Below are 21,697 nucleotides of genomic sequence, written 5' to 3'. Positions count from 1 at the left end.
TGCAAATGAAGCAGCTTGAATTAGAGACAATGGCAAGAGAAAAGAAAATGGAATAGTTTGAATTATGATTAAAAGCAGAACAAAAAGAAAAGGAAGAATATCCCTAGCACTAGAGGCAACTAGAGCTAGTGAGGTATTTGCATCATTCTCAGAGAAGGTATCTGGGAAGTATGATGAGGTGAAAAATGCATCTTGAATGCAAATGAGCTAATACCAGAAACTTACAGGAAATATTTTAGGAATCTGAGGAGGGAACATAGTTAAACATATGGGGAGTTTGAAAGGATCAAACAAAATAATTTTGATAGATGGATAAGGGAATTGAAGATGGAAAATAGAACGAACATATGACATTCTTAGAGAGTCAGTTATTTTGGAGGAGTTCAAAAATTCACTTCCTGAAGTAGTGAGAACTCCTGTGGAATAGCAGAGAGCTAAATCTGCCAGAATTGCAGCAGAAATGGCAGGTGATTATGAGCTGACTCATAAATCAAAGTTTGACTTCTGATATCAATTTCAATCTGTGAGGGATGGAATTTAGGAAAAAGAGAAATCCTCAAGTGTAAAGGAAATCTCCTTGAAGATACTCGAGATAATTTACCATTGGGTAAGAAGGAAACCCATGAGGGGAAAGAGCACAGTATTTTTATTGTAATAAAGTAGGCTACATAGACGGATATGGGAAAACAGAATATGCCAGTGAATTTTATTGATGTGATAAAGGAAAGCACAGTGGAAGCTAAAAAGCTGCAAAAGAATGTACAATCTGATCAGGGGATATTTAAGAAGGAAGTATCAGATCTCTTTAAAGAAGTTACTTGCACGGGTAAGATTCAGTTGTATGCTGGGGGAGCAGGTAAAGAAATCAAAATTTTAAAAGACACAGGAGGAAGACGATCTTTGATAGCAAGAGATAAGGAAATATGTAATTCAATAGGAGTATTGGCAGGAAAGGCGCTAATATGTGAAATTTGTGGTGAGAAGAACATTGCACATTATATAAAGAGAAGTTGGAGAGTCTAGTAAAAAATATTCCGTGGTGGTAGGAGTACGAGAGAAATCCTTTGTTCTGGAAATACAGTTTATCCTTGGTAATGATATCGCTGGATCACAGGTGGGAGTGATGCCTACTGAAAAGCCAGTGAAAATCAGGTCACCAGGGATGTGGCGAATAGTATATCCTTAGATTTTTCCTGACTGTGAGATAACAAGGTCTCAGAGCCACAGAAGGAGAAATAAAGATAAAGAAGCTGAATTTCAAGTATGCTTCATCAAGTGGTTGAGAAAAAAATAAAAACAAGTGGAGACAAAGTGGATATTTTCAGTTCAGAGAAATTAGCTGAATTACAACAGAAGGATGAAAAACTAAAGTTCTATCAAAAAGGCATACACCGAAGAATGAGTGTATCCCAGAATATTATCATCTAAAAATGAAGTCTTGATGAGGGAATGCATCACATACTCAAATACATGAGAAATGGGTAATATCAAATGATATTACTGCTGGGTTATAGAAAGGAAATGTTGCTGGTAAAACATGAATTTCAAGGAGGTGGTAATTTGGAAGTAAGGAAAACTCAAGCCAAAATTCAAAAATATGTTTATTGGCCTGGGTTACATAAGCATGTGGATGACCTTTGCTGTCATATGTGTCAGGTAATTGGGAAACCTCAGGCAAAACCGTAGAATATAGAACTATACACCACAGGAATGGACTCTTCAGCCTATGATGTTGTGCTGAGCATGATGCCAAATTCAAATAACTCCTTCTGCCTGCCCTTGGTCCATATCCCTCCATTCCTTGCATATTCACAGGCTTATCTAAAAGTATCTTCAACACTGCTATCAAATTTACCTAAAAGACCTGCCCCTCACCTCTCCTTTGAACTTGCCCCCTTCTCACCTTAAATGCATGTCCCTTAGCATTAGACATTTCAACTCTGAGATAAATATTCTAACCATCAATCCTATCAATGCAGCTCATAATTTTATAGACTCCTATCAAGTCTCCTGTCAGCCTTCAACTGTCCAGAGAAAACAACCCCATTTTTCTAGCCTCTCCTTATAGCTCATACCCACTAATCCAGGAGTATCCTGGTAGCACCCTTAATACCCAGTCCCATGTTTGAGGAATGTTTTATAAGAATCTTAATTAATTGTGTAGGAAGCCTCCCTTAAACAGCAAGTGGATTCAGTATTTGTTGATCATAATGGACCATAATCGAGTCTACTGCATTGCCAGAGGCCATTCTATTACGCAGTATCATGGCTAAAAGGACGTAGAAGTGTTACTCAAATTGTTTACTAGATACAGACTACCCACAGATTACAATCGGACCAAGAATCAAATTTTACATCAAAATTACTCAATGAAGTTATGGATAGTTTATAGATAAAACAATTCATATCCACTATGGACCTCGCAGGGAGCAGTAGAATGGTGGGCATCAAATTTTAAAGACCATGTTCATGACTTATAGTTAAGTCTATCCAGAGATTTGGAATAAGGAATTCCATCTGCACTTCTTGCAATTGTGGACACAGAATTTTTTTTTTCTGTTTATTCATTAAAGTCTGGTTGAAGATTTGTAGCTCGGGTGTCCGTTGTTGTGGTTCTGTTCACCGAGCTGGAAGTTTTTGCTGCAAACGTTTCGTTCCCTGGCAAGGGAACATCATCAGTGCTATTGGAGCCTCCTGTGAAGCGCTGCTTTGATGTTTCTTCCAGTATTTACATCAATAAAGCACAACAACTACTCGCAGACACCAACACCTACCAAAGGAAGGATTCTGACCCCACACCACAACTCACCAATAGAATAATCAACACACTAAGGAATCTACAAAAAAACGGACAGATAACCAAAGCGGACCAGCAAAGAATGAAACCTGAAAGCAACAACACCCCCAGATTCTACGGACTACCCAAAGTACACAACCAGACATCCCACTCAGACCCATAGTATCACTACCAGGGACACCAGCATACAAACTGGCCAAAGAACTACAACAAAAACTGAAACACCTAGTCAGCAGATCCAAACACTCCATACAATCAACACAGGAATTCTTGGACATCATCAGGAATACACACATAGACAAAGAAGAAACCATGGTATCATTCGACGTGACGGCACTGTTCACATCAATTGACAAAACCCTAGCCAGAGAAACAATAGCCAACCTACTGGACATACATAACAGAACACAGGAGGCCGAACCTATCAACAAGGACAGCATACTATTAGACCTGTGCCTCACCACACACTTTACATTCAACAATCAGATATACGAACAAATCAACGGAACACCCATGGGATCACCAATCTCGGGACTCATAGCAGAGGCAGTTATGTAAAGGTTAGAACATACAGCCCTACCACAAATCCAACCCAAACTCTGGATCAGATACGTCGATGACACCTTTGTAATCATCAAAAACACAGAAATAGAAAAAACACACCGAATCATCAACGCCACACTCACAGGAATACGATTCACGAGAGAAGAGGAAAAGGATAGCCAACTCCCATTCCTAGACGTGTTAGTAGAGAGAACACCCAACGGAGAATTCACCACAAGGGTACACAGGAAACCAACACACACAGACCAAGTCCTAAACTATGAAAGTAACCACCCCAACACACACAAATGAAGCTGCATCAGGACACTATTCAAAAGAGCCACAACACACTGCAGTACACCAGAACTGCGAAAAGAGGAAGAGGAACACCTATACAAAGGTATTCGCCAAAAACGGATACCCACGCAACTTTATCACCAGATGCCTAAGAGATAGACCACGGATTGAGGACATGCCACAACCAAAAGGACTAGCCACACTACCATACGTCAGGAGCGTCTCAGAACTGACAGCCAGACTACTGCGACCCTTAGGACTCATAACAGCACACAAGCCAACTTCCACACTCAGACAACAACTCACTAGAACAAAGGACCCAATAGCCAGCACGAGCCAAACTAACGTAGTTTACAAAATACCATGCAAGGACTGCACAAAACACTATATAGGACAAACAGGAAGACAGCTAACAATCCGCATCCATGAACATCAGCTAGCCACAAAACGACACGACCAGCTATCCCTAGTAGCCATACACTCAGACAACCAGGAACATGAATTTGACTGGGAAAACACTACCATCATAGGACAAGCCAGACAGAGAACAGCCAGAGAATTCCTAGAGGCATGGCATTCATCCACAAACTCCATCAACAGACTCAGACCTGGACCCCATATACAAACCACTACAGCTGAAACTGACACCCGGAAACGGCAAGAAGATCCATCAACAGACACATCAACCTGGACCCCACATACAAACTACTACAGCTGAAACTGACACCTGGAAACGGCAAGAAGATCCATCAACAGACACATCAACCTGGACCCCACATACAAACTACTACAGCTGAAACTGACACCTGGAAGCGGCAAGAACAAACCACTATAAATACCAGAAGAAACATCAAAGCAGTGCTTCACAGGAGGCTCCAATAGCACTGATGATGTTCCCTAGCCAGGGAACGAAACGATTGCAGCAAAAACTGTTTATTCATTTGTGGGATGTGGGTGTTGCTGGCTGGGCCAGCATTTATTGCCTGCCCTAGTTACCCTTGGAGGTGGTAGTGAGCTGCCTTCTTGAACTGCTGCAGTCCACCTGCTGTGGGTTGACCCACAATGCTGGTAGGGAAGGAATTCCAGGATTTTGAACCAGCGACAGTGCAGGAATGGCAATATATTTCCAAGTCAGTATGATGAATGGCTTGGAGGGGAATTTAAAGGTAGTGGTATTTCCATATATCTGCTGTCCTTGTCCTTCCAGATGGAAGTTGTTGTTAGTTTGGAGGGTACTGTCTGAGGATCTTTGGTGAATTTCTGCAGTGTGTCTTGTAGGTAGTACACACTGCTGCTTCTGTGCATCAGTAGTGGAAGGAGTAGATGTAATACCAATTAAGTGGGTTGTTTTGTCCTGGAAGGTATTGAGCTTCAAGTGTTGTTGCAGCTGCACCCATCCAGGCAAATGGGAAATATTCCATCTCACTCCTGACTTGTGGTTTTAGATGGTGGAGAGGCTTTGAGGAGTCAGGTAGTGAGTTATTCAGTTCAGTATTCCGAACCTCTGACCTGCTCTTGTAGCCAGTATGTTTATGTGGTGAGTCCAGTTAAGTTTCTGGTCAATGATAATCCCCAGGATGTTGATAATGGGGGATTCAGTGATGGTAACTTTGTTGAACGTCAAAGGGCAGTGGTTAGATCGTCTCTTATTGATAGCAGTCATAGCGTGGCTATACTACCTGTCATTTGTCAGGCCAAGGCTGGATATTGTCCAGATTGTGCTGTGGGCATTTGAACATGGACTGCTTCAGTATCTGGAGGAGTTGTGAATGGTGCTGAGCATTATGCAATTATCAGTGAACATCCCCACTTCAGACCTTACGATGGAGGGAAGGTCACTGATGAAGCAGCTGAAGATAGTTAGGCCTTGGACACTACTATGAGGAACTCCTGCAGAGATGTCCTGGAGCAGAGATGACTGACCTCCAACAATGACAGTCATCTTCCTGTGTGGCATGTGCACCTCCAACCAGTGGAGAGTTTATCCCTGATATCCATTGATTCCAGTTTTGCGAGGGCTCCTTCATGCCACACTTGGTAGACTGCTGTCTTGATGTTTTGGGCTGTCACTTTCACTTTACCTCTGGAATTCAGCTCTTTTGTCCATGTTTAAATCAAGGCTGTAACGAGCTCAGGATCATGTAACCAATATTGTTTAAACAAAACTAGTCTGGTTCATGTGATTCCAGACTCAATGTGTGTTTGACTCTAAACTGTTTTCTGAGCAAAAACACTGGCCTAGCCAGTGACATCCACATCTCATGAATGAATTTAAAAAAAACTACTGAACATTTAGTTGTGCCCAAACTCTAATATCTAGTTTCAAATAAAGACAGTAAAAAGAGTCTGTTAAATATGTATTAGTTGTATACAGGTGGTGGGCATTAGGAACTCACCTCTCCACCCATAGCCCTCACTTAGATTCCAGCCTGTAACTAACTCCTGGGCATCTATCCTTCTCTGTATAAACAGCACCAGTTCGGGCTGTTAATTAGAAATTGGCCTTTAACACACTCCCAGAAAGATTGCCTGTATATAGCTCATTGGGAAACCTTGTCATTCAATCAAGTATGTTATTTATAAGAACCACCTGAGCCACTTATATCCCGGCCAAAACCTCTTTACCTGATATCAACCATTGTCAGTAAAATACCCTAAATCTTGGATTAAATTCCAACCTGCAACACTGCTAGGTGTCAGATAGTTTATATAAACTTCAAAAAAGCCAAGATTATGTTGTATATATAACTACATATAATAAATAGTAATAACATAACTAGAGTATTCAAACTCTCTCGCCCTATTAGCTGTTATTCTTGACATGAATCATTTGGAAATCAAGATCTAAGTAGCTCCTGGATACCTATTGTACTATAATGAGGAGGTGCCAGTATTAGACTAGGGTGGACAAATTTAAAAACACACACCAGGTTATATTCCTCCAGGTTTATTTGGAATAACTAGCTAGAACTTCCATATAAACCTGTTGGACTATAACCTGGTGTTGTGTGATTTTTAACAATTGTATTATATACTTACTCTAAAATAGAGTTCTCTCCAGGTTGAGTGGCTCAAGGTAATACAGAGCCAAGGGAAACAAGATTAAAGATACTACACATTGAAATGAAAAGGCTGAAATGATACTTAAAATGGAAGCAGTGTTTCTTCAGAGCCCTTGATGGAATGTTGGATAGTAACTTACTCCTGGGCACCTGTTATTCTGTTTATAAACCTCTCCAGACCTATGATTAGATTTCAACATGCAACTCAATACTGTGTATTGATAGAATTAACACCATGCCTCCTTGCTTAGATTCTTGTTGTAACTGACACCAGGGTGATCATAATTCTATATATAAAACCTCCAAGCTACTCGATGAGCTTGCTGCCTGCAACTCACTTCTGATTGACTGTCACTCATTATAAACTATCCAATATCTTTGAATTGTATTTAACCTGCAATACTCCTGTGCACCTATCATCCCTCTAGTCACCACACTGCATCCAGAAATGAGATGTCCCAATTTGCTCACAGTAACTCCGGCAGTGGTTTGACAGTGCTTTACACAGCTAAAGTGTGACTTCAACCCCCTTGTGTTCTCAACTTTTAGACTGGCATGCAAGTGCAGTACAGGGAGGCAAAGTTGTAAAGGAGAAATATGGAATGCTCTCCTTCATTGGCAGAAGTATAGAATACAAGAAGAAATATGACAAATCTGTACAAGACAGCATTGAGGTCTGACCTGGAGTATTGTGTGCAGTTCTGGTTACCACATTAGGGAAAGGACATAATTGCTCTGGAGATAATGATGGTGCCAGGGTTAGAGAATTATAACTACCAGGACCTATTGGGATTGTTTTTCTTGGAACAGAGGAGTAACATGATTGAGGTGTACAAAATTGTGAGTAGGTAGGAGAGTAGAGATGAGGAACCTGTTTCCCATGGCAGAGAGTTGAACATTCAAGCTGTCTGTTAGGTTAAGAGGGAACATTAGGAAAAACACTGTTAAACAGGGCATAGTGGGTGTCTGGAATTTTCTGTCTGGAAGTTGGTGGTGGAGGCAGACCCTAAACTTAAAACTCTTCGATAGTTTGGTGTGAATATGTTGGGCCAAAGGGCCTGTTTCCACACTGTAGGAATTCTATTCTGTTAAGTTCCTGAATTGGCACTTTACTGTAAGCTGCAGGGCTATGGGTCATATGCACAAAGATACAATTAGAAAGGGCATCTCAGAGTCTTTACGTTGACAAGGCCTCCTCCTGAACTGCATCATTTCTTTCATTTTAATATTCTATATAAAAGGTCAACATTCCAACAGCCTAATTACTTTCTGTATCTAATTATAATGATCTATGTATCTAGATCCCAACTCTCTTTGGATCCCAATTCTTATAAAATTAGGAGTATGAGGAGGACCATGAATCCTTTGTTAATTGTCAGAAAAACACAATCTGGTTAACTAATGTCATACAGGGAGGGTCTCTGCCATCCTTACCTGGTCTGGCCGATATGTGACTCCAGAGCTACAACAATGGGGTTGACTCTTAACTGTCCTCTGAGCAATTGGGGGCGGAGAATAAATGCTGCCAGGTCAGCAACCCCCTCATTCTGTGAATGAATTTAGAAAAAAAATCCATGTGTGTAATTACTGACTCACTAAGCCATTTGCCTATTCACTTACCTGGTAATTTTACACTTACATCAAAAAAGATTGCAATTCCACTTTGTGGGACCACCAAATCTCAATGTGGTTTTCTATCTCGTTGCTGAAGTTGCTTATGTGGTGAATTACTGAGATCTCAAACAGGCCTTAGTCACATTCTGGCAATTAGGATCCCTGTCAATGATCACGACATTTTGCTTCATTTCACTCAATGAATTTCTTAACTAGGTCAATTATTTGCCTTCAACTTTAGGATGAGGGAGAGACTATTGAGATAGTAGTTAGGGTGAAATAGTTCCCTACTGCAAAAAAACGTATGAGGGGGCATACATATAGTGATGTGCAAACTAAGTAAGGATGAACTGAGAAAATGTTTTTACTCAGTGAGTAGTTATGTCTGGAATATGTAATGGAGCTGAAAATGTGTTGCTGGAAAAGCGCAGCAGGTCAGGCAGCATCTGAGGAACAGGAAATTCGATGTTTCGGGCATAAGCCCTTCTTCAGGAATCTGAAGAATATGTAATGTTCAATTGAGGCATTCAAAAGGGCATTTGATGATTATTTGGAATGTAATGGTGTGCAAAGATATAGTGAAAAAGTGGGAGATTGGCACTAGATAATTGAGCCAGTACAGGCACAATGGGCTGAATGACCTCCTTCTGCAAAATTCTGAGAGGGTTAATTGATAAAGAATGAAGACTGGTTAGAGGGGGGAGTGAGACCTGGTGTGTTTGAGATGGGACGTTGTGAACTGTGAGGATAGTGCAGAATTTGAAAAGGACAATTGGAGGAGCAGGTGGCAAATGGAGAATAATGAAGTGACTCATTTTGATTTAAAAAATAGTGAGGAGAGTTTGTATAAAACGTGAAAATAAAAGAAAGAACATTATACTTCAATTATAGAGTCATAGAGATGTACAGCACGGAAACAGACCCTTCAGTCCAACCCGTCTGTGCCGACCAGATATCCCAACCCAATCTATGCAGGGCTTTAGTTAAATACGGTCTGCAGTTTTGGTCTACATATTTAACCAAGGCTGCAAATAAATTGGAGATAGTACTGAGGAGGTTTACCAGATTGATACCTGGAATAAGTGAGTAGTCTTATGAGGAAAGCTTGGACAGACTGGTTTTGTTATCATTTGAGTTTAGGAGAACGAGACGTCACTTAATTTAAGTATGTAAGATGGTCTTGACAAAGTCGAACTGGAACCAATGTTTCCTCGTGAGTGAAGCCAGGATTCAGGGACATTGTTTTAAAATTAGGGCTCACCTTTTTAAGACCAAGATGAACTTTTCTTCCCCTAGAGGTTGAGAGACTTTGGAACTCTGTGCTTAAGAGGGGGGGGGGGGGGGGGGGCAGGTGTCACTGAATATTTTTCAGGTGGAGGTAAATTAGTTCTTGTTCGGCAGGGGAATTAAAGCTTATTGGGGTAGATTGGAATGTGGAAGTTAAAACACAAACAGATCAGTCATTATCTTGTTGAATGTTGGAACAGTTTCAAGGAAATGATTGGCCTACTTTTACTCCTATTGTATATGTTCTGAAAATAACACTTTATAAACTGACAAAAATTATATAGCTCAAATACTGTGACCTACGATGGTGTTTGCTATTCTTTATTTACAGCATAAATACTCAATGATGTCTCTACTCTCTACATTACATTTCTATTATTTACTGTGCTTTGACATTGATCTTAGGAGGTGCCTAGATGTTTTTGTATTGATTTTTTGAGATGTTATGTCTTATGAGGAAAGATTATATAAATTAGGCCTGCATTCTCTAGAACTTGAATATTATGGGGTGATCGGATTAAAGCTTTCAAGATAGATAAAGAAAGTATTTTCACTGGTTGGGATTTTATATCTAGGACTACACAATTTCCAGCTGGACTATCTGAGAAACGTTCTGGACAAAAAGGAACACAAACTCAATGGCAGATAGAATTGTAAGGCTCAATATCTGTCCCATTGTATCCTGATGTTTCCCTCATTCAAAGTGTTAAACCATAAATAACACCCCTTTATTTGGAAAAGAACCTCAAACTTGGCTCTTTTTTAACATGTTTTTTTCTACTTTTAAAAGAACAGCCAGAAGTTTCTTGCAGATAATTCTAAAACCACTCTAGCTGCAAATAATTTAACTAGCCAAGGCATTATTTAAATGGGGAGATCCCAACAGAGGAAACTCTCCAACCTGCTGGAAATTCAGCTACATGAAAACTCACCTCCTGTTGAGAATCCTAGGCTTTACAAGATTTTTCTTCAAAATCAAAGTAACCAAACCATCCAAGAAACGACATAACTGCCCACAGGTAAGAGAAGATATTGTGTATCAGAGTTCACCATAGAGGAGAGAAATCAGAGCTAACATTTCAGGTCCAGTGACTCTTCGAATCACAGAATCCCTACAGTGTGGAAGCAGACCTTTTGGCCCAATAAGTCTACACCGACTGAAGAGTAACCCACCCTGATCCATTCCCCTACCCAATTACCCTATATTTACCCCTGACTAATGCACCTAACCTGCACATCTTTGGATTATGGGAGGAAACCCATGCAGACATGAGGAGAATGTGCAAACTCCACACAGACTATCGCCAGAGGGTGAAATCAAACCTGGGTCCCTGGCGCTGTGAGGCAGCAATGCTAACCACTGAGCCACCATACTGCCCCAACTCTTCTTTAGAACTAGCAAGTTCCTAATTCTGAATAAGGGTCCCAGGGTTCTAAACATTAATTCTGCTTTCTCTCCACAAATGCTGCCAGACGTGCTGAGTTTCTTCAGCAATTTGTTTTTGTTTCAGGATTGAAGATGCTGGAACTCTTAGTTAGTTATACATAGAATAAAACAATGTGTAACTATGTACAATTAAGAGCTAACTAGAAGTTGTAAAAGGATACTTTTCCTTGTAATAAGTGAGTGCAAGAGAAATCAAGTTTGATTGGATAATACTTACAAAAATGAAGAAGTTTGAGAATAACATTTTTTTTTAAAAAGACTTAAAACCTTGCTGCAGAAAACTTACCATTGAGGTTCACACTCAAGGGTAAGAAAGACAAATCTTGAGCAGGAAACAGAACACACGTATTCTATCCATGACACAATTAAAGAAAACAGCATTCAAGTTATCTCCAGTTTAGAATTTATTTGGCATTTCAATGCATGTATTAACAGCAACATGAAAATTTGAATGTGCTGCCAAAAAAGTGAAAAATGGAAAACTCCTGAACACACATGGACCTATTAACAGTATCAAATTTAATTTCTACATAATATTTCACCAAATATCAAAATCTTTCCACTGCCACAGTAAGATCAATTACAGACAAACTAAATACAAACATCTGGTAACTGCAGTATTTGAATAATTTTGTGCGTGCATGCACCTGGTTTTGTGAATTGAGTACCAAGGGTAGAAATTGTGGCCAGACAACAGAAAGGTGGTGCACAATTTCTAAACTCTTTATCTGGGTGGAAGTTTTTTCCAGGTAAATATGAAGGCCAATATCATTGATCAATATCAATCAACCACACTGGCTTTTTCGGTGTTGTGACTAACGTGTGGTTGAGATATCACTTAGCCAGTCTTGACTGTTACGCTCTCCAAAGGAAGAGTTTACAAAGTGCCTTGCAATTCTCTGAAGTGCCTCAAATGAACCTGTCTCCACCACACACTCAAGCGGTGCATTCCAATTGCTATGGGAACATATATTTTTTTCTCATTATGTCATTACTTATTTTACTAATTACTGTAAATCTGCAGCCTGTTCTTGATTCTTGTACCAAAAAGAACAGTTTTTCTCAACTCTGTCCAGCCACATTGTAGTGCTGAAATCTCCTTTCAACCTTTTTTCTTTCTGAACCTCTCCAATATATACAAGTAACTGAAGTTCTTCATCCTGGGAACCAATCTCATGAGTCTTCTCACCACCCTGTCAAATGCCTTCTTAAAGTGCAGTGCCCAGAATTAAAGCCAATGTTCCAGGTGAGGCCAAAGCAGCATTGTGTAAATGTTCAACACAACCTCCTAATAGTATACCCTAGAATATGGCAGGCTTCATTAACCACTCTCGACCTAACCCTGCCACCTTCAATGATCTAAGCACATTTACATTCTTTTACACATGTATGCTCTTTTATCTCCTTTGGAATTGCCGTCCATCTCCTTCTGCTTTTCCAAGTACACCACTTAACACTGCTGTGTATTGAACCTTACCTGCCCATTCCACCAAGCTTACAATGAACCCTACGATCAATATTATCCTCCTCAAAGTTCACAAGACTTCCAGATTTTACACCATCCACACATTTTGAAATTGTGTCTGGTAAGCCGATGTCTAGGCTATTCAGATATATCAGGAACAGCAAAGATCCAGACATTGATCTCTGCCAACTTACACTACTAATCCCTCTACAGTCCAAAAAAAAATCATGAAAACATTTTGTTTCCTGTTAGTCAGCCAATTTTATATTCATGTTCCTACAGTCCCTCTTATTCCATCAGCTATAACTTTGCTCACAAGTCTGCACACCACTGTATCAAAAGTCTTTCTTGTCATGCACACATCAATAGCATTGCCCTCATCAAATCTGTTCCTTTGAAAAGCTCCATCGTTAGTGAAACAAGATGAGTTCACTTAAAATTAATAGTCACAAAGACAAATGTGGATTAATTAATCTAAACTTATAGTTTTTAGAATATTTCCTATCAGGTTAAACTGACCGGCCTGTAATTGCTGGGCTTATCTTGTACAACCTTTTTTTTTGTGAACAATGGTTTAAGATTTGCAATTCCCCAGACCCATTGGCACCATCATTGAGTTGAAGAAAGATTGAACAATAATAGCCAGTGCATCAAGTCCTACTCTCACTTGGATGCATCTCACCCTGTTTTGGTGCCTCTGGTGTATTAAGTAGAAACAGCCTAGCCAGCTCATCAATTTAAGGCCCTTCAAGTAAGTGAACACTCACTTCTTTGATGACGACTTCACAGCACCTTCCTCCTTGAAATGTAAAACATTAATATCCTGGCTATGTGCCCTGCATAAATCCACTTTCTGGTCCCTAATCAGCCTCACTCCGTTCCACCATATTACTGTGCCTTTAGAAGACTTTGGGATTTCCTTGTGTACTAGCTGCCCGTTTATTTTTTAAATTTCTTTTCTTTTTCTTCCATTTCCCCTCTAAACCTTCAACACTCAGCCTGGTTCTCCTGATGTGGGCCAGAAGTACATTTTTGCATCTATACCTTAAACTGTATCTCTTTTGTCATTTGGGAGCTCTGTATTTTTTTGCTTTACCTTTTCTCTTTGGTGTATGCCTCAATTGTGTCCAGACAAACCCCTCTTTAAAGACACCCTATGATTTAGTCACCATTTGCCTGCCGAACTTTGATTTTAATTTATCGGTGTCAGATCTGTTGAAACTGGCTTTCCCCCGATAATTATTCTTACTCTGGAATGTTCCTTGCCCTTTTCCAAAATCAGTCTAAACCTATGATACATGTTCACTGCCCCCTAAATATCCCCCAAAAGACAAAAATATCATTTATCAATATGAGCCACATCAATAGCAAAGACCAACATTGATTGATATCAACCAACTACATCGATATGGGTGATCAATACTGACCACAAAATCACTGATCATATCAATATTATCAATCAAGACTGCATCAGTAATAATGATCAACTTTTTGATCAATATCAACTCCACTTATCAATACACTGATAGGTATTCTTGAATAGAAATGAACATGATATTGAAAATCTGCAGTGGAGTGAATAGGAAAGGGAACACAGTGTGGGGTAATATGCTCTCAGACTCTCATCCTACGTTTCGCAGGATGCATTCCCCTTCCCCGATTTGGTCCCCCTTGGGCTGGGAGCACAGGACCTCCTGTGCTTTACCCAACAGCCTGAGATTGGAGCATAGCCTCCCTCCAGTTAACTGAACTGCTGCTACTGATACTGTACCGGCAAAAACAAAATACACTGAGCCTCGCACAACTGGATAACATCCACAAATTCAGACCCTTACCCTCCATCCCAGTGGATCTGTTAACACTGACTCAAACCAAAAAAAGCCAGTAATCTCTTGCACCCATGATATTCTGATACAGCCTGCAAACCCCCAACTTCCACCCACCATCACCCCCCCCCCCTCAACCTGGGAGAGACTGTAACCATTCTTACAGCTCGAGAGAGATCATTACCTCCCCCCCCAGCACACTGACTCCATCGCTGCCTCAAAACACCCGAAGGATTAGTAATACCCAATCTGCCCATCCCACCCCCCTCCCCAGCACCAAGACCCTGTAAACAGTCTGTGCAACATGCATATCCCAAATACCATTCATCCTAGTGTCCAGCCCACTCCCACCACTGTTGTATCCCAGTGACAGAACAGAATTGCAACAGGAAGTGCACTTCTGTTTGTCAAGAAATATCACAAAGCTCTTTCAGATGATTGGCACCATCAGTTGCCAATTTAAAAGACCCAGTTGTAAGAGCTTTGAGTTGCCAGTATATATTCAGCATGCAAAACCACCAATTCAAGGCTGTTCCAGCCACTCAAACTTGAAGCTCTGTATTCAGATGCAAAATCTACATTAAAAAAAACACAAAACCCAGCTGCCCATTAGTTTCCTAAAATCCTACTGCACCTGTCTCCAGGGAAAGGTGCTGCATTCCACCATCAATATATACACAGAGGATTAACTCGCTCATTGAAACAGGAAATCTGACTGCTGAAGACCTGAACTAAGCCTTTTATAGTCATCAAAACGAGTGTTTGCCTGTACAGCACTGTGCAAGCATTTGCTTTTACTCCAAAAAAAGTGATAGACCCATCCCATTTATACAACAGTGTTTATTGAGGAGTGACTGCTTAGTGCTCCACTCTCTGAGCATGTGTCACATGGCACGAGCAAAGTACTGCTGTCAGCTGAATCTTCCAGGTCCTCTGTCACAGGTGGTAGTGTAAAGTTTGTGGCAGCCACCTGATCTCCAGCAGCACCCTCTGCCATAGGTAGCTGGCTGCTCGACTCCATCATCTGTCCAGGATCATGATCTAAAAGTAACAATAAATGTAATTGAAATAGGAGCTTCAAGCCAGAGGGTAACGTGTGTCAAATTCTGACTGGGTTTTCAAATTACCATCACTGGCTGAGATCAAGTCACAGATGCACAGCATGGAAACAGACCCTTCGGTCTAACTCATTCATGCCGAGTGAAGGAGGACTGGTACAAACAGCGCCACAGAATGATCGGAGCACTCATTGAGGGCAGCAAAGACATAGGAAACAGGGCAATATTTCAACTGATGACTAACATGATCTGACCTGAACTGTATTTTTTTCTCTCCCAAGTGCTTTGTAATTCCGTTTATTTCAGGTTATCTAGTAGTGGTGGCCTTTTCTCCAGAATACAAGATTCAAAGACAAATATCTAACAATTGCTGATTCACACAAAATGGTCCTGTTCTCCACTCGCTCCCTGCACACACCACCTCACCCCACAATATCTAATTCCCATCTAATTCTCTCACTCCCCATATCCTCCAGCAACCCACCCATTCTTTTGCCATCCACTTATCAATTCACTCCCTATGTCTCTATATTCCTACACTCTCCTTCATAGCCTTGAATATCCCACCCTTAATTGATTTCTCTTGCTCAGTGCTCGTACCTTTTATTATCTAATCTCTACCTAGGTATCTCATTTACCTCTCCTGCCACCCTTTACCAATCATGGAGCCATCAATGGTAATACCAATTGTAAACCCTTAACAAGTTGTTACAGTGACAGTTCAGGGACACACCTTGACTGACACACAGCATGCTGCCTGGATTGATGGATGCTTCATATGGAGGTGGTGGGTCATCTGGATGTTGTATGTCAGGGTATTTATAAGCTGTGTATGGTGGTGGGGGGTCATGGAAGTGGAATGCTCCTCCCTCACCATCGTCAGAAAGATGAAGAGGAGTTAATCCTGATCCAAGACTATCTGGGCCGTAATCAAAGCCTGGCATTCTACTTCGGGCCAGATTAAAATGATGCACTGTGAAAACAAAAACAGAAAGTTAACTCCAAGTACATTAGTGACAGCACACAGGTAAAAATGGCCTCATTGACTGAGAACGTGTGAAAGCTGATGGTATATGGAACATTGGAACTCGGTAAGGAAACAACAGAAATACTCACAGGTCAAGCAGCATCCGTGGAAAGAGAAATGGTTCAATTAATACTATTGCCCTTTCAACTTAAGAATCAAATACATGTTTTTGCAGAAAGCTCTGCCTCCCCTTTTCATAGGTTTTCTTGTATAGATTCAAAACTTCAGTGATCCTCGCTTAGAATGAGGCATGCAGAAATGGGAAGAAACCTAGTTGGGCATTGTGAGCAATACAAAACAGAACAGAAATGCAAATGGGGAGCTGATGTTTCTGAGCGTTGCAGCATTTCCACATTTGAAACACTATCCATCTGTTTCTAACAGAAAGACAATCTCATGACATTTCAAAAGAAGCTGAAAGTGTGTTGCTGGTTAAAGCACAGCAGGTTAGGCAGCATCCTAGGAACAGGAAATTCGACGTTTCGGGCCAGAGCCCTTCATCAGGAATTCCTGATGAAGGGCTCTGGCCCGAAACGTCGAATTTCCTGTTCCTAGGATGCTGCCTAACCTGCTGTGCTTTAACCAGCAACACATTTTCCGCTCTGATCTCCAGCATCTGCAGACCTCACTTTTTACTTGAACATTTCAAAAGAAGTTTAGAAAGGAATATGGGAAGGGCAATCCTGATTTTATTCTGGCACCAATCTTCCTGCCTTGTGCGCATGCTACAGTCAAGCTTCCTTCATTTCCTCGTCATCGCATCCACCACCCACCCTGGACACAGGGAATCTCCAACTGCACAGACATCCACGATTTGACCAAAACCTGGTTCATAGGAAGTGCCCTCATATCACTGTGTGAACCTTAACTTCTCAGACACTTGCACCGCCTGTTGAGTAGCTCATTCAGTTACATCTCTTCACATTCCTGACAGGCCTTCCCATGGTTCTCCAAAAGACAGCCTCCCTGCTTTACTTCTTTAGGGCCAATGCCAATTAGCCCCAATCTCCGTGATTTTCATTTTCACTTTAGCTCTCTTTACCATCTGTACAACAGAATTCTTTAATCTGAAATCATGTCTCACTAACTTGATTGAGTTTTTTGAAGTTATGAAGAGGATTGAAGAAGGCAGAGCGGTCGATGTTGTCTTCATGGACTTCAGTGAGGTGTTTGACAAGGTCCAGCATGGTAAAATCATTAACAAGGGTAAATCTCATGGAATATAGGGAGAACTGGCCATTTGGATACAAAATTGGCTATAGGTAGGAGACAGAGGATTCTGGTGGAAGGTTTCAAGCTGAAGACTTGTGATCAGCAGTATGCCGCAAGGAACAGTGCTGGGTCCACTGCGTTTTGTCATTTATGTAAATGATTTGGATGTGAATATAGGAGATATGGTTAGTAAGTTTGCAGACGATACCAAAATTGGTGGTGTAGTGGACAACCAAGAAGATTATCTCAGAGTACAGTGGAAATATGATCTGATGGGACAAGGAGTGGCAGATGGAGTTTAATCTAGATAAATGCGAGGCACTACATTTTGGTAGAGCAAATCAGAGTAAGAAGTATACACTTAATGGTAAAGACCTGGACAGTTTTGCTGAACAAAGAGATCCTGGGTGGAGGTTCATAATTTCCCGAAAGTAGAGTCGCAGATAGACAGGATAGTGAAAAAGACATTTGATATGCTTGCCTTTATTGGTTAGTGCATTGAGTATAGGAGTTGGGAGGTCCAGAGCATTGGTGCCACTGTCGAAATACGGCATTCAATTCTGGTCTCCCTGCTATAAGAAAGATGTTGTTAAACATGAAAGGGTTCAGGAAAGATTTACAAGGATGTTGCTAGGCCTGGAGGGTTTGAGCTATAAGAGAGGCTGAATAGCCTGGGGCTATTTTCCGTAGAGCATTGGAGGCTAAGAGTGAACTTAAAATCAGTTTATAAAAATCATGAGGAGCATGGATAGGGTGAATAGTCAAAGTCTTTTCCCCAGGGTAGGGGAGTCCAAAACTAGACAGCACAAGCTTAAGGTGAGAGGGGAATGATTTGAAAGGGACCTCAGGGACAACTTTTTTGTGCAGTGGGTGGTGTGTGCATAAAATGAACTGCCAAAGGGAATGGTGGAGGCTGGTACAATTATGCAGATTTCTCCAGCTTCCTTATTTCCCCTCTCCCCCCCCCCCCCCCCACCTTATCTCAGTCCCAAAACAACCCAGATGACCTCCTTCTTCAAAGACCACAATTTCCCCTCATGCTCTCCACCGCATCTCCTCCACTTCCCGCTCCTCCGCCCTTGAACCTCCCCCCCCCCCCCCCCCCCCCCCCCCATCGCCACCAGGACAGAACCCCACTGGTCCTCACCTACCACCCCACCAACCTCCAGATACATCGTCATTTACGCCATCTCCAAACAGAACCCACCACCAAGGACATACTTCCCTCCCATCCCCTCCCCTATCAGCTTTCCGGAAAGACCACTCCCTTGTCAGATCCACACCCCCCCCACCAACCCCACCTCCACTCCCAGCACCTTCCCCTGAAACCGCAAGAATTGCAAAACTTGCACCCACACCTCCCCCCCCCTCACTTCCCTCCAAGGCCCCAAGGGATCCTTCCATATCCGTCACAAATTTACCTGCACCTCCACACACATCATCTATTGCATCCGATACACCCGATGTGGCCTTCTCTACATTGGGGAGACAGGCCGCCTACTTGCGGAACGCTTCAAAGAACACCTCTGGGACACCCGCGGCAACCAACCCAACCACCCCGTGGCTGAACGCTTTAACTCCCCCTCCCACTCTGCCAAGGACATGCAGGTCCTTGGCCTCCTCCATCGCCAGATGATGGCAACACGACGCCTGGAGGAAGAGCGACTCATCTTCCGCCTAAGAACCCTCCAACCACAAGGGATGAATGCAGATTTCTCCAGCTTCCTCATTTCCCCTCCCCCCACCTTATCTCAGTCCAACCCTCTGACTCAGCACTGTCTTCTTGACCTGCAATCTTCTTACCGACCTCTCCGCCCCATCACCTTCACCTTAATCTCCTTCCACCTATCGCATTCCCATTGCCCCTCCCCCAAGTCCCTCCTCCCTACCTTTTATCTCAGCCCACTTGGCACACCTTCCTCATGCCTGAAGAAGGGCCTATGCCCGAAACGTCGATTCGCCTGCTCCTTGGATGCTGTCTGACCTGCTGAGCTTTTCCAGCAACACATTTTCAGCGCTGGTACAATTACAACATTTAAAAGGAATCTGGATGGGTATATGAATAGGAAGGGTTTAGAGGGATGTGGGCCAAATGCTAGCAAATGGGACTAGATTAACGTGGATATCTGGTTGGAATGGACGAGTTAAACTGAAGGGTCTGTTATAGAGTCTATGACTCTATGATATGATTGCACGAGACAGTGCAAGAAGATTCAAAAGAGACTATACAGGCTGGGGTTGATTTCCTTAAGAGCAGAGAAGTTTGAAGAGAGATCTGACTAAGGAGTACAGTTATGAAGGGCATAGAGTAGATGGGAAGAAATCTTTCACATTAGAACTTGGGCCAATATCCAGGAGGATTACATTTGAGAGAAAAGGAATGAGGTTTACAGCAGGTTTAAGGAAAAATAATTTACCCAGAGTGGTGGTTTCTGGAAAACACTGGGGTAAATATTGGCAGAGGCAGAAGCCATCAAATCATTTCGAAGTATCTGCACGATCACAAATGCCATGGCATACAAGGGGACTACAAGGTAAGTGCTGGAAATGGAGCTGCAGACTTTTTAAATTCACTTGTGTTGCCCTTGAGAAAGTAGCGGTGAGCTGCCTCCTTGAACTGCTGCTGTCCATTTCACGTAGGTAGACACACAATGTCATTAATGAGGAGAAAGTGAGGACTGCAGATGCTGGAGAGGGTGTTGCTGGAAAAGCACAGGTCAGGCAGCATACAAGAAGAGAATCCATGTTTCGGGCATAAGCCCTGACGATTCCTGATGAAGGACTCATGCCCAAAATGTAGATTCTTCTGCTCCTTGGATGCTGCCTGACCTGCTGTGCTTTTCCAGCATCACACTCTTGACAATGCCATTAATGAGTGTGTTCCATGATTTTGACTCAATGACACTGAAGGTAGTAGTGAATGTTTGCGCATGTGGTGCAAATCAAGTGAGCTACTTTGATGTGGTCAAACTTCTGGAGTGTCATTGGAGCTGTACGAATCCAGGCAAATGGGGAGCATTCTATCAAACACTTGATTTGTGCCTTGTAGATGGTGGACAGGTGGTTAGGAGTCATTGGTTATTCACTGCAGGAATCTCAGCTTCTGGCCTGCTCTCATAGTGACTCTATCTAAATACTGTGGCTAAGTAATACAACATGGAAACAGGCCATTCTGCCCAAACTGGTCCATGCTACCTACTCAGCTAGCTCCAATTGCCCACATTTGATCCATACTCCTTCAAACCCCTCCCATCCATGTATCTACTCAAATGTTTTTAAAATGTTGCTATTGTACCGACCTCAAATATTTTCTCTGGCAACCCATTCCACAGACGCACCACTCTCTGTGTGAAGTTAGCCCTCAGGTCCTCCTTAAATCTTTCCCCTCTCACCTTAGACTGATGCCCACGAGTTTTCAATTCACCATCCTTAGGAAAAAGATTATATGCATTCATCCGACTTATGCTCCTCATGCTATTAAACACCTCAATAAAGTCACCACTCATTCTCCTACTTTCCAAGGAATAAAGTCCCATCCTGACCAACATCTCTCTATAACTCAGGCCTACTCATCTTGGCAACATCCTTGTAAATCTTCTTTGCACTCTTTCCAGTTTAACTATGTCTTTCCTATAACAGAGTGACCAATACTCCAAGTGTGTCCTCATCAATGACTTATACAGCTATAACACAACATCTGAACTCCTATATTGAATGCATCGACCGATGAAGGCTAGCATGCTAAATGCCTTCAGCACCCTGTCTACCTGTGACACTGCTTTCAAAGAACTATGTACTTGTACTGCTAGGTCCCTCTGTTCCACAACACTTCTCAGGACCTTCCATAGTATCCAGAAATGCTCAGCCTAGGTGAGGTCACCATGATAAATGCAGGGTTAACAGAGATAGGATGCTCTGAGGGTAGGTGCAGATTCAGTAGGCCAAAAGATCTCTTTCCGCACTGCGGGGATTCTATGATTCAGGCACAGACTGCTTCAGTATCACAAATGGTGCTCAATATCGTGTAAGCAACAGCGAACATCCCTGCTTCTAACCTTAGAG

The 21,697-nt window shown here is 42.0% G+C and overlaps 2 protein-coding genes across 4 annotated transcripts in view; one reads left to right on the top strand and one right to left on the bottom strand.

Annotated features, from left to right (window-relative positions):
- Positions 1-21,697, top strand: part of rnf185 (ring finger protein 185) — a 155,219-nt gene that overhangs the window by 113,374 nt on the left and 20,148 nt on the right. The gene's annotated exons all lie outside the window — the stretch shown is intronic.
- dgcr2 (DiGeorge syndrome critical region gene 2) overlaps positions 14,613-21,697 on the bottom strand; it is a 92,926-nt gene continuing 85,841 nt past the window's right edge. For all 3 annotated transcript variants that reach the window (XM_060843852.1, XM_060843853.1, XM_060843854.1), the window contains 2 exons: positions 16,130-16,369; positions 14,613-15,379 (listed from right to left, as the gene is read on the bottom strand). In XM_060843852.1, coding sequence (XP_060699835.1) covers positions 15,165-15,379; positions 16,130-16,369 — 455 coding nt within the window. In that variant the 3' untranslated portion in view covers positions 14,613-15,164. The remainder of the gene's footprint in view (positions 15,380-16,129; positions 16,370-21,697) is intronic.

The sequence above is a fragment of the Hemiscyllium ocellatum genome, chromosome 24 (assembly GCF_020745735.1).
Source record: "Hemiscyllium ocellatum isolate sHemOce1 chromosome 24, sHemOce1.pat.X.cur, whole genome shotgun sequence".
In the NCBI taxonomy this organism is placed as follows: Eukaryota; Metazoa; Chordata; class Chondrichthyes; order Orectolobiformes; family Hemiscylliidae; genus Hemiscyllium; species Hemiscyllium ocellatum.
This window is presented reverse-complemented; position numbering and strand designations above follow the sequence as displayed.